The sequence below is a fragment of the Elephas maximus genome, chromosome 17 (assembly GCF_024166365.1).
Source record: "Elephas maximus indicus isolate mEleMax1 chromosome 17, mEleMax1 primary haplotype, whole genome shotgun sequence".
Lineage (NCBI taxonomy): Eukaryota > Metazoa > Chordata > Mammalia > Proboscidea > Elephantidae > Elephas > Elephas maximus.
This window is the reverse complement of record NC_064835.1, coordinates 11,660,822-11,674,845: the sequence shown is the minus strand read 5'-3', so window position 1 is coordinate 11,674,845 and position 14,024 is coordinate 11,660,822. Positions and strand designations below refer to the sequence as shown.

General features: G+C 43.7%; 1 protein-coding gene across 1 annotated transcript in view; it reads right to left on the bottom strand.

The window, feature by feature from the left end:
- CBL (Cbl proto-oncogene) overlaps window positions 1–12,494 on the bottom strand; it is a 101,439-nt gene extending 88,945 nt beyond the window's left edge. Inside the window, exon 1 of the mRNA XM_049856383.1 lies at window positions 12,204–12,494. Coding sequence (XP_049712340.1) covers window positions 12,204–12,392 — 189 coding nt within the window. The 5' untranslated portion in view covers window positions 12,393–12,494. The remainder of the gene's footprint in view (window positions 1–12,203) is intronic.
- Window positions 12,495–14,024: the final 1,530 nt, after the last annotated feature.

Here is a 14,024-nt window from a genome sequence, read left to right as displayed (position 1 = left end):
ATTAGTTTTAAAAGAATCAATATTGCTCAAGAGAACAGGAGGTACGTATGGTGGAAAGAATACCAGAGTAGGAGTCCAGAGACCTGGGTTCCAGTCTGGTGACTGACATTCACTGGCTATGTGACCTTGGCCAAGTTAAGTTATTCAGCTCTCCGGGTCTTAGACCGATTTCTAGGGTCTCTTCAAGCTTCAAGTTTAGAAACTCCGTCATCTCTGAAACTTGAAGAAGTGCAAATATACAGTAGAGCTTTTAGCTGAAAACAACGCAGGGCTGTTTTTCAGACAAATCAGAAACCTATACTTTTTTTTTTTTAAAGAAACATATCAGCACAAAATAATGGCCTCAAGAAAAGTCTTTTACTTCTAATTACTATTCTCCACTATTGATTTATCAAAACTCCATTCAGGGACTTAACTGTAATTACATAACACTTCTCAAATACCACCCAACAGCATTTATTAACAACACTCTACCACTTATAACTAATTACCAATCTCATTACTTTCATTTATCACATTAATTGCAGGGAAAAAAAATAAGAGCATCCAATACAATTTCACATGCCACACTCAGGAAACACGCAGCAAGTCCCAGACCAACTGAGGCTTTAAAATCTTTTACATTACTCAGGTCAAGGCAATGGGGGTGGGAGGCCTTAACTAGCATGGAAATCAAAGGAAACAAGTTTTAGTGTATAAAATTAAGTAAATGACATGTTCTCACAGCTTACCCATGCAGTTTTTATGCATGAAATTCTATTTTTAAAAGGGAAAAAATAATTCCCTACCCAAACTTACGTGTGCAACTTCAAAACCAATATACACCATGAACTGGACTTAAATGATTTTAACATCTCTTCCGGATGGCTACTCTAGTCAAGATACAACTATGAATTAGATGAGGAGCCCTGGTGGCGCAATGGTTAAGCACTATGCTACTAACCAAAAGGTTGGCGGGTGGAGCCCACCCAATGCGTTAGGCTGCTAACTGAAAGGTTGGCAGTTGGAACCCACCAAATGGCTCCTGCTCCACTGGAGAAAGGCCTGGCAATCTGCTCCCATAAACACTACAGCCTAGAAAACCCTATGTGTCAGTTCTACTCTGTCACATGGGGTCACTATGAGACAAATTGACTCAATGACACCTAACGACAGTATTAAGAGTATTACAGTCACCTGCTTGATCTAAAGTCCCTCACCATTCTCAACTCCTTTTCTGGTCCCCTCAGAAATTAAGTTATATTTTGCCTAAAGATTCCCACAAAGGGTTCCCAGAGCCCTTGTACACCTCCAGATTGTGAGCACAAGCACTGGATCATCTTTAATTTTCTGGCACCTGGCATATAGTTGGAAACCCTGGTGGCATAGCGGTTAAGAGTTCAGCTGCTAACCAAGGTCGGCAGTTTGAATCTACCAGGGACTCCTTGGAAACCCTATGGGACAGTTCTACTCTGTCCTATAGGGTTGCTATGAGTCAGAATTGGCTCAAAAGCAATGGGTTTTTTATGGGCATACAGCTGATATTAAAAAAAAAATGTGATTGTGCAAAGATGCCAGCATGATTTTCACTTAAGGTGGTAGCTAAGAATCAGCTACCCTATTTAAATAAACAAACTACAAAAGGACTGTCAGTGAAAGGCCAATTAGCAATACATATTTTTAAAACTTTAATATATGATTCCTTTGACCCAGCAATTTCCTTTCTAGGAATTTATATTTCTAAGGAAAAATTTAGAAACTATATGATGGATAGTCACTGCAGCATGGTTTCAAAAATTAAAAATGAGAAATCACCCAGAAAATTACCAATATGAATTAAGTAAACTGTTACATATTATAAAATTCTATACAGTTCTGAAAAGACTCAGGGAGACCAATGTAATACTAACATGAAAAATTTCCATAATGTGGCGTATTTTAAAAAAGAAAAAAATCCCAGAACCATTTTTGCTTTAAAATTCCATTTTTGCTTAAAAATTTATACTTTTATGAGTATTTATTACATTCGTAATTCAAGAACGTAATAATTAAAACCTTAAACATAAATAAGATACCTGCAGTGCAACAGGTTTCTCTTTATATATGGCCTTTCCGGCCCTGGGTCTGTAGATCTGCCAAGATGATTTGCTAGGCCACAGTCTTGCAAAAGGACTGGACAGTTTACTATGCAAATAAGGTGTGGAAAACCCTTGCAGGGACTGGACAGTTTACTACGCAAATAAGGTACATAAAAGCCTTGCAGGGATTGGACAATTACCATGCAAATTAAGTGACTATGGCCTATCGAGGGGATTGGTCAGTCCATGGTCTTGGTGGGAGAAGTAGCCTTATAAAAGGGTTAATCCCACTGAAGTTGAGGGGGACCTCACTACTATCAAGAAGACCCTGAAGTGAAGCACATCCTTTGAACCTGGGGTCTCTGCACTGAAGTCTCATAGACCTAGGAGAAAGAGAGTTGAGACACTAGAGATGGCGCAAGTCGGTGATAGCAGTATGAGTGGCAAACCAGGCAGGAGACAGGCATGAGATGGCTGCAACAGGCTTCCCGGTTCGAGGAGTAACGCAGCAGCAGTGGACTTACCAGCCCACAGAGCGAGAGAGCTGAGCACCTTCAGGCAGAAGGCTTGCTGGCAGAGTGGGGTGCCTCAGGGCACTTGCCAGCAGAGCTAAAAAGCTGTAACACTTGCCCAAGCAGGACAGAGGTCAAGAGGAGGCTAGCATGGCCAAAAGAAGGGCCTGCTAGCCCAGTCAAGAGAAGGCCCAGCAGCGGAGGCCAGGCTGGGAGCAAGGCCCTTCTGTAGGCAGGGCACAGCTGAGAGAAAGCTGATGGCTGTCGTGGTTAGAAGCTGTCCTGATTGGCAAACTACATCCTGTCTCCTGAGCTGCTCTTATTACCTCCAAGTTGATCCTGATCCTGAGTTGTTGCCTGTTGCTTCCTTAATAAACCATACGATTCGTGAGCATGGTCTGTGAGTTCTGTGTGACCACTGCAATGAACTATTAAATTCAGCAGACAAGTACAGAGTGCCATGGGAAGGATGGCTAGTGTCAGAATCGGTAAAAAATTTGGAGACTGGAGGTATGTCTGACCTCCACCTCATAAGAATCAGCTTTGAGCCGATGCTGATTCTCTTTCCTCCCACGTTGTGAATTCAGAGGGCTTCTGATGCTACTAGATTACAATATCCTACTGCCATTCCTTAAAAAAAAAAAAAAAACTGTCAAGATTATCTAAAATAAAAACAACTGGAGTGATGTGGCATTGCTACTTCAAGTGTGGTCCCTAAGCCGTCTTCAGTGATAGCACCCGGAAGCTGGTCAGAAATGTAGACTCTAAGGCCCCACCCCAGACCTACTCCAATCAGACTCTACATTCTAACAAGATCAACGGATGGCATGAACTCACATTGAAGTTTGAGAGCACTGGTTTATAAGATATTGCTTGATGAAGTCTGAATGCCAGTTCAAGATGCACATAAAAAAGAAAAATTAGTTGGGTGACTTGGACAGGTTACCTAATCACTCTGAATCTCAGTTCATTCCCGTAAGACTCATTATTTTGAGATTTTTTGCTGTATCAGCAGATGTGAAATCGTAAACTGCTCTATAAGGAAATATTAACATTAGTTGTCAGTCCAAGTGCAAAAATGCTAAGAAGTCAACAACTTGCTCAAGTTGATAAATCTTTCAAGGGTAATGCTGTCCATTCAACCTTTTCAGAACCATTTCCAGAAAAGTAATAAGGGATGAAAGAATGGATCCTAAATTACAGACAGGGATTACTTTATGGGAGGGTGCTCGTTTGGGGGTATGAGAGTAAAAAGAGACTTCTACATTTTGTTCTATACACTTGTACAGATACAATATATACTGTATTTATGCATTTGTTCCATACATTTTATGATTCATAAATTCTGTTTCTGTTTTTCTAAGGCAGAGTGCTGCTACTCAAAACGGGTTTAAGAAAGGAGACGGTAGGAAATTGGGATCTCATCCCGTACCAAAGAATTGGCCTTATTTTAAGAATTTCTCTATAGCAGATCCTAGCACAAGAGAGAAGGCAGCAGTCCAGGGTGGTTGCAAAAAAGTACCCAGGCAGTAGGGTCTGCTGAGCAAGACTCATCATCCCTCTCAAAGCTACAGGGAGAGGAAAACCAGAGTCACTGCTTTCTTCTGAAGGAGCCATGGGAGCTCCTGTGGGTAGCACCGCATCTCCCCAGTGCTTGAAGCCCCAGCGGGTGCTCATGCCAATGCCATCATTACCGCCCCTTTCCCCTCCTCCTCTTGGAAGCCGCTTTGGGAAGGAACATTATGGGGACAGGGCTGAGGCTGGCTTCAGGGCTCCTGGTTGACTACTCCCACCTATTTCCTTCCAGCACAAAATGTGCTAATCATGAAAACATTTCACAATGTCTTGCTTGTTATAATCCCTCCCTTAACAAACCTAATATAAATCAGAATTAACATCTTCACTGAAAACTGTGACCCAAATTTAGGCTCAGTTTTCAAACGAAAACTTTGTTTTTTCTTAAATGCTCTAGGTTAATCATTAGGGAAATGATTTTTCACAGTATAAATAAGATTGTAGACTTCAGCGTGACACAAACTCTACTTAAGTGGGAGACTCAGGGACATGATCAAACCAATCTGACAATGTTTTATGAAGTTCATTATATGAATAGTGCTGGCTAACAACATGTTAAAAACTGGTTTATCAAGCGCCACCAAAAACTTTAACCAAAGTCACAAAGCAAAAGAAAAAAGATTATCTTCTTCCCTCACCTAAACCTACTTTTATCCTATATACCTTTCAAATTTTGCATCACTAGTCACATGAAAGAGCCCTGGTGGCACAGTGGTTAATAGCTTGGCTGCTAACCAAGAGGTCGGCAGTCCAAAACCACCAGGCACTCCTTGGAAACTCTATGGGGCTGCTCTACTCTGTCCTATAGGGTAGCTGTGAGTTGGAACTCACTCGACAGCAAGGGGTTTTAAACACATGAGATGCTCAACTGAGCTCATGCTTCCTAATAAACAATAAGAAATTTAACATCCTTTAGGGGAGTTCTAGTGGAGCCCTGGCTGCGCAATGGTTAAGCAATCAGCTGTTAATCAAAAGGTCAGTGGTTCAAACTCACCACTTTTTCCCTGGGACAAAAGACCTGGTTGGCCAACTGCTCCAGTAAAGATTATAGCCTAGGAAACTCTATGGGGCAGTTCCACTCTGTCCTATATATAAGGTCGCTACGAGTTGGAATCAACTCAACAGCAGTGGGTTTGGTTTTTTTAATGAGTCCAAATCAACTCAGCGGCACAGTGGAGCCGTACTGGTTAAGAGCTTGGCTGCTAACCAAGAGCCTGGCAGTTCGATTCCACCAGCTGCTCCTTGGAAGCCCTATGGGACAATTTTTTGGAAACGCCGGTGGCCTAGGGGTTAAGTGCTACGGCCGCTAACCAAGAGACGGGTAGTTCGAATCTGCCAGGCGCTCCTTGGAAACTCTATCAGGCAGTTCTACTCTGTGCTATAGGGTCCCTGTGAGCCAGAATCGACTCAGCAGCAGTGGGTTTGGTTTTTTTTGAGTCCAGATCAACTCAATGGCACACGATAACACGGGAGTTGTTAATAAGCATAAAAACAACAATCATGTTTCACAATGATTATATACTACTTTCATAACCAAAAAAGGTAAGACCACTTTTAGTAAATGTTACTTTAATTCAGCACTCAAAAAATAAAAAATCCAGATCAATGAGGTAGAAAACAAGGGACTATGTTTTGATCCCATTTCACTCCATTAAATGTTTGTACTTCATTCAGCAAGCACTACCTGTGTGTTGGGCACAGGAACTGAAGTTAAGACAAATCCTTGGTCCTGAGGAGCTCTGGTGGGTGTTGTTATTGAGAATATACACAGCAAAACATATACCAATTCAACCATTTCTACACTTACAACAGATACTGATTACATTCTTTGAGCTGTGGAACCATTCTCATCCTTCTTTTCTAAGTTGTTCCTCTCCATTAACATAAACTCGCTGCCCCCTAAGGGTCCTATCTAATCTTTCCAGTTGGTGACATTTTTTACTAATTATGCTAAACTACTGTTTGGTTTTAAGAAGCCTTCAAGGGGTATTTCTGGTTTAAGGTTTAAAGAGTATCTCAAGGTAAGAGTTCCAGGGATTCACCCAACTTTCATGGCTCCAGGAAGTCTGGATTCCATAAGAATTTAAAATGCTCTTCTGCATTTTCCTTCCTTTGATCAGGACTCATCTGTGGAATCTTTGATCAAAATGTTCAGTAATGGTAGCTGGGCACACCATCCAGTTCTTCTGGTCTCATGGCAAAGGAGGCAGTTGTTCATGGAGGCACTTATCTATATTATCAGTTGTGTGTGAAGGCACTTATTCTATAACCTCCTATTTCTGACTTTCCTTCTTCCTCTGTTGTTCCAGGTGACTAGAGACCAACCGCTGTGCTTTTAAGACCCAGACTCCAGGTGCTACACAGCTACACATCTAACTAGGAGGTAGGACAGAAGCACTAGACATGTTACTAGGCCAATGAACTGGGATATCAGTATGGATTGCACCTCAACATAAAGAAAACAAAAATCCTCACAACTGGACCAATGAGCAACATCATAATAAATGGAGAAAAGATTGACGTTGTCAAGGATTTCATCTTACTTGGATCCACAATCAACACCCATGGAAGCAGAGGTCAAGAAATCAAAAGACGCATTGCACTGGGTAAATCTCCTACAAAGGACCTCTTTAAAGTGTTGAAGAGCAAAGATGTCACCTTGAAGACTAAGGTGCGCCTGACCCAAGCCATGGTATTTTCAATCGCATCATATGCATGTGAAAGCTGGACAATGAATAAGGAAGACCGAAGAAGAGTTGACGCCTTTGAATTGTGGTGTTGGCCAAGAATACTGAATATACCATTGACTGCCAAAAGAACAAACAAATCTTCCAAGAGGAAGAAGTACAACCAGAATGCTCCTTAGAAGCCAGGATGGCAAGACTGCGTCTTACATACTTTGGACATGTTGTCAGGAGGGATTAGTCCCTGGAGAAGGGCATCATGCTTGGCAGAGTACAGGGTCAGCGGAAAAGAGGAAGACCCTCAACGAGGTGCACTGACACAGTGGCTCCAACAATGACCTCAAGCATAACAACGATTGTGAGGATGGCTCAGGACCAGGCAGTGTTTCGTTCTGGTGTGCACAGGGTCGCTATGAGTCGGAACCGACTCGACAGCACCTAACAACAACAACATCCCATGAAACCATGACCCTAATGCACTGGTCACTTTGTGAATAAATGGGCTGTGTTATTCATTGAGATTCCGTTGTATACTTGAAAAGGCAGTGTATAGAGGAAATAACTAAGCCTTAAACCAAACCAAACTCATTGCTGTCCAGTTGATTCTAACTCATAGCAACCCTGCCGGACAAAGTAGAACTGCACCACAGGGTTTCCAAGGCTATAATCTTTACGGAAGCAGACTGCCACATCATTCTTCCTCGGAGCAGTTGGCGGAAGTTTGAACAGAAGAGCTTGCAGGTTGGCAGCCAAACACTTAACCACTGTACCACCAGGGCTCCTAACTAAGCCTTAAGGGGCTGGGTAATCTTGGATTCCAAGTCAGACTCCACTATAAACTAAGGTACTTAACCTCCCTGAGCCTAAATGTCTTCGTATCTAAAACAGATGATACCACCAAAAGGTTACTCTAAGAAAGAGGTAAGTTTAATGTAATTAAGATTGATCCCTACCCTCTAGTTCTTTTCCTTTCAGTTATTCCTTTGGGGCTCAGAAAGCAATTTAACAACTATTTACAAAACACCTACTATTGTGTAAGTCCCCAGGACTGGACACTGCAGGGGGGAAGCAGGTTACATGCTGTCCTCATGGGGTTTACAATCTTACCAGGTTAAGATAAACACAGGGGAAATACATACTAGATGTTTAATCTTAAAAGATCTCATATAGTCACTCATCTCTATAAAGTTATCTTTTGAAATGTAAGATAAGGAAGAAAGGGAGGAGGAAGGGAAGGCGGTAGGGAAAAAGGAGAGGAGAGAATGAAGGATAACTCCAATGAAACATGCTGATTCATGAATTCTGTTAAGATCATCTTAACAAGATATAGGAAGTTACCCCAGGTGCTTTTTGGCGGGGAGGGGGAAAGTAGGAGTAGGCAGGCTGGACAAGGAAGGAAATAATCCTCTTCTAGATATACTTTTTTAAATTCAAAAAATGAAAACACATTTTTAAAGACATGCTTTAATGGGAACAATAGCATCCTTCACGCTAGCAAGAAGCTCTCCTTCAGGGGTGAGCAAACTCCGGCCCACAATCTCTTTTTGTACTCCCTCCCGCAAGCTAAGAATGCTTTTTAGGTTTTTAAAGAGTTGAAATAAATAAATAAATAAATAAATAAATAAATGGGTCTGAGTATGCGGCCTACAAAGTCTAAAATACTGACGAACTGTCGCTTTACAGAGAAAAATTTTCCAACCCCTGCTCTACTTCAAAAACTTCACAACTAACTAAATTGAAATTTTAAGTCTCTCACTAAATGCCTTCATACTTCTAAATTTACATTTAAGGCAACTTTTACGATATCTTTTTCCACTCCCTACTCCCCTTCTCTTCCCTGACCAGTTCTTTCCTTACTAACCACTTCCTTCACATAGAAGTACTTACGCAAATATTTATTACAATATCCTAGACAGGGAACACAACACAGAATCCCTGATGGAGCAAGAGAAAAGTGGGATGCAGACCTCAAATTCTAATAAAAAGACCAGACTTAATGGTCTCACTGTGACTGGACGGACCCCAGAGGTCATGGCCCCCAGACTCTCTGTTAGCCCAAAACTAAAACCATTCCCAAAGCCAACTCTTCAGACAAAGACTAGACTGGACTATGAGACATAAAATGACACTGGGGGGAAAGTGCTTCTTAGCTCAAGTAGACACATGAGACTATGCGGGCAGCTCCTGTCTGGGGGCGAGATGAGAAGTCAGAGAGGAACAGGAGCTGGTTGAATGGGCATGGGGAATACAGGGTGGAGAAAAGGAATATGCTGTCAATTGTAGGGAGAGCAACTAGGGTCACGTAACAATGTGTGTATAAGTTCTCGCTTGAGAAACTGACTTGAACTGTAGACTTTCATTTAGAGCACAATAAAAATTAAAAAAAAAAAAATCCCAGGTTGGAAAAAAACTAGAGGCTGACCATGTCCAACTTCTGTTTAGTAACAAGCATTTTCTAGCACAAGCACTTTTTTCAACAGTAAGTTTAAGTTCCACAATGGATAACTAAATTCCTAAACCGGGCCTATGCTGACCAGAACTCATAACTTACGCCAACTTCTTCATCTGCGTACATCCAATATCCAATATCGGGGGAGGGGAGGAGACTAACAGTTCCCAGTGCTAAATCAACACATTAATAATAGGCTGGAATAACATTCACCTTCAACAACAAGGATAAAACAGGTACCAGATGATGACGTAAGACTAAATTCAATAAATGAATGGGATATTTGTGGATTTGACAGTAAGTTCTCCCTTAGCCACTTAATTCATACCACATGAAGTCAAGACAATTTAGCGACACATTTATAGACCTTCACAAGTAAGAAAACCCATTGCCATCGAGCTGATTCCAACTCATGGTGACCCCATAGGACAGAGCAGAACTGCCCCATAGGGTTTCCAAGGAGCGCCTGGTGGATTCGAACTGCCGACCTTTTGGTTAGCAGCCGAGCTCTTAATCACAGTGCCACCAGTGCCCAGAAATAAGAATAAAGTGGAAAAGATAATACCCTATGCTCAAAACATCAAGGATAAGAGACTGCAATCTACCAACACTGCAGATGCATTCAGAAAATCTGGAAAGTAGTATGAAGCTACCGGACTAAAATACCAGAAAGAAGAACTAAGTTTTCATGTGAGCACAACCAGGAATACGTGACATGGGGCACAGACGAACAACACAGATAAATAATTAAAACACCCTTCTCTTCACAACAGAATGGAAAAGCCAGAAGTCCACTTTTCTTTTGCTATCAAAACCTGAAAAGCCTCTTGGTTCTTTCCAAATAATTAAACATTCTGCAGAAAAAACCAAAATGCGATACACATACTTCAAAGAGACGATGGAGTAAGACATAATGGGGAACCTTACTTGGGCTACCTTGTAGATCAGGGAACCCTGGTAATATAGTGGTTAAGTGCTACCGCTGCTAACCAAAAGATCGGCAGTTCGAATCCGCCAGGCGATCCTCGAAACTCTAAGGGGCAGTTCTACTCTGTCCTATAGGGTCGCTATGAGTCGGAATTGACTCGACGGCAGTGGGTTTGTTTGGTTTTTGTAGATCAAGACTATCTATAGCATATCCTTTATTCAGGGAGACAGATAAGAGTTTGATAAAAAAAAAAATTCTTAAAAGAGGTCACTAATCAATACAATTTCAGTACACTGCATCCACATCTCTGACACAGACAATCGGAAATGCAAAATTTTTCTATTTCAGTAGAACCTTCTGAGTCCGTAACCACAAATCCCTAAAATGCAAACCTACAAACTTCAGATTTTGAATATTCATATTAAAATTAAAAAAGTCAACGCATTTAAAATTGCTTTTCCACAATGGTTTTATTACAGTATTAAATAATGGAATTAGCCCAACACCTAATACAATCAACCCACAAATACTTGTGTCATTAACTAGAATACCAATTATTTCACATGAGAAAAGACAGCCCTGAAAAAGTGGTTCTAAGCCACTGCTATGCACTACAAGAGTGTTAATTCACACGCAGGACTTACTAAGCACTTATATAGCACATTTAAATTTGCCTAGCGATTCATAACCATTTTTATTAGTTGTTTGTAGGCCAAAACAACCCATGAAGAACTTTACAGAAGAGGAACCTAGGCCCAGAGAGAAACCAAAGAAACAGCCAATTTTATCCTGAAGAAGATAACACCATTCTCTTATGATACGCCAAATCCTTTTCATTCGAAGTATTAACTTTTTCAAAATAAGTTATATATTAATAAATGTAAAAAATATCAAGGAAACACCGTATTGAATTCTGTCTGACAATCCTTAGATGGCTTAAACACTTTTAAGTACTTAGGACTAAATACTATTATTTCATTAGACAGACACAACTATAAGGAAGTAAAATTCTCCCAAATGCCAAACTTAAAAGTGGTTAAATATAAAGATGTTATTTTTTCCCACTTACTAAAAAAAAAGAAGCTCTTCAAATAGAAGCTTAAAGTCAGGCCCAATACTAAGGTTCAGGCCCCTTAATAAATGCAGAATCCAGCTAAATGAAGCGTGTATGGGGGAAGTTATAGACGTCAGAATCTGCCGCTTAACATGCTCAGTCAACCCATCTTTCAGAAGATAATGGTTCTAACCAGACGTTGTGGTTTAATCAGTGCATATCTCAGCACCAGCAATGGGTCACATCCAATGTTTTGGAGCATAATAATAAACTTGAGCCAGCCTAAATGTGGAGGAAAAGTTCCTTCCTTGCCCCATTTAAACACCTTACATTTCTATTCCTTTTTATCTTGGTGCTACATCTTAAGGCCAAAAAAAAAAAAAAAAACTATACACTCACGCAGAGCACAGTTTGCCTGCGGAGCTGTTCTGATCCCAGGTCTCAATCAGAGTCCGTAAATTTAATTCCCTGGCCAGATCTAGACTCCTCAACCAGCCAACTACCCTAGTCGGTAAACCCAACACTCTTCCTTCCCCCCTTCCTGTCTCCCGGGGCCAATTCTGCGACCCACATCCCAGGACCCAGAGCCCCAAAGCCCTCACCCCCCATTATACTTCCGCCCCAGTGGCTTCCCAGTTAACCTTCACCCCAGCCCCCACCCCATCTTTGTCTCGCTACCCCTAACGCACATCTCAACGTTCCCCCACTGCCAACCACAACCCCACTCCCGGTCGCCGACCCCCATCTTCCCGGTCTCTTCCCCACCCCCACCCCAGGTCCCTTCACCCCTCCGCCCCCTCCCGGCCGTCACCCCAGTCCCTGAGCCTCCCCAGCCTCGCGTGACCCGTCCCCTCCCCCAGCTTCCTCTGTCCCTTCCTTCCCCTCCTTCCAGCCCCTCCGCCCACGCCCACCCCTGCTCCCGCGGGTCCCCCCGGGCCTTTCACCTTGTCCATGAGCTTCCAGCACTTCTCCACCATCTTCTTGTCCACGGTCCCCGGCGGATGGGGGCTGAGGTGGTGGTGGTGGTGGTGCGGCTGGAACGCGTCCTTCATGAGCCCGATCAGGCCGCCGGAGCCGGAGCCCCCGGAGCCGCCGCCCCCGGCCCCAGAGCTCTTTTTCACGTTGCCGGCCATGGCCGGGAGAAGGTAGGGGCCCGGCCGGGTGCGCCGGCTCCGCTCGGCTGCGAGCGAGGGAAAGAAGGGCGTGAAGGAGGGGCCTCTCTCGGCCGCCGCCGAAGCTGCCGCCGCCGCAGCCGCTGCCGCCGGCTCTGCAGGCGGAGGGAGGAGCGGCCGCGGGCAGGGGAGTGGGCGGTGCCGGCGGCGCGGGGCCGCGCGAGGCGCGCCCCTGCAGAGCGCGAGCCCGAGCGCGGGAGGCGCGCGCCAGAGACAGACGAGCGAAGGGGCAGGAAGCGGCGCCCGCAGAACTGGGTAGCGGCCCCCCGAGCCGCGGGCGTACCCACAGCGCCCGGAAAGCCGCGGCCGAGCCGACCCCTGCGGGCGGGCCGGGGCGGGGCCAAGCGGAGCCTTCGCCTGGGTCCGGGCCGTGCGTGCGCCCTCTGCCGGAGAGGGGGGAGAAGGTAGAGGGTGGTGTCCGACACGGAGTCTGCGCACTAGGCAGAAGCCGAGCTCTCCATGTTACCTGTGGGCTCTGACGTTTGTGCTTCTGGAACGGGTACTTGGACTGTTTAAAGACAGACTGGGAACGGTGGAAAGAATCCTTAAGTCAACCCTTCTCCCACAGTTGAGAAAGGAGGAAACTGGGGTTAAAGTTATTTGTTTCTTCACCTTGTGAGAGAGAGGTGGAGGAAAAGGGAAGTTATTTCTCCACCCCTTGGTATTTTGGTATTTTAAACTGTTCATCAACACCGGACCAATGGGAAAGCTGCAGATTGTTCGATTCGAGTCTGAGCAGACCCCAGAAAGGCTTGAGACTCAGACCGTGATCTCTCTTCTTCCAGGCTCTTGACCTCTTGGAAAAAAAGCACTTCCTTTTTTTTTTTAATTTTTTTTATGCTCCTGAACACTTGGTTCCTTTTCTAGGAACTGAGTATTTCTCAGCTCACCGCATTGCGCCGCAGGTCAGAACAGCCTTGAAACCGCTGCGGCGCCGACTAGAGGAGTTCTCGCTCTACCCGTCGGACCGAAATGCGCTTCCCAGTCACTTCCACTTCTCTAATCTAAAAGTTCCGTTGGAATAACTTCGAAAAAAAAGGAACTTCCCTTCCAAAGACGGAAGTGCCCTGCCCTAATGGTTAATTCTGAGCCTCAGCTTTGGTTTACTGACCCTGGTGTGACAGTTAAGTACTCAGTTCCGCCTTAGATTCTGCCCCCCCACCCCGCCCCCTTCCTGGCTCTTTCACAAAGCCCTTGACTGATTAGGTAATTAAAGCTTATCAGGTACTCCTTTGAGAGGGAAAAAATATCTCTGGACTCAAGGACCCTTCAGCCAGATATCCTGATTTTGCAATTCAATTCCCTTTATCTAAGATAAAAAAAAAAAAAAATTTTTTTTTTTTTAAGATAGATTTTGGAGTCAACATCATTTCCTATCAGTAGAATTTCCTTTTATCAGTTCCTACCTAGAAGGAGTTAGAAGGACCTACCAAAGGAAAATCTAGGCAAAGCTCTTACAATTGTCAAAACTTTCCAGGCCTAATGCCATCACCCTCCTTTTCTCTCCCCTGGACTATTGAAACCTTTTCCTCACTGGTTTCCCTGCCCACCCCCAATCCATCATGCCACCAGATTATTCTTCCTAAAGTGACA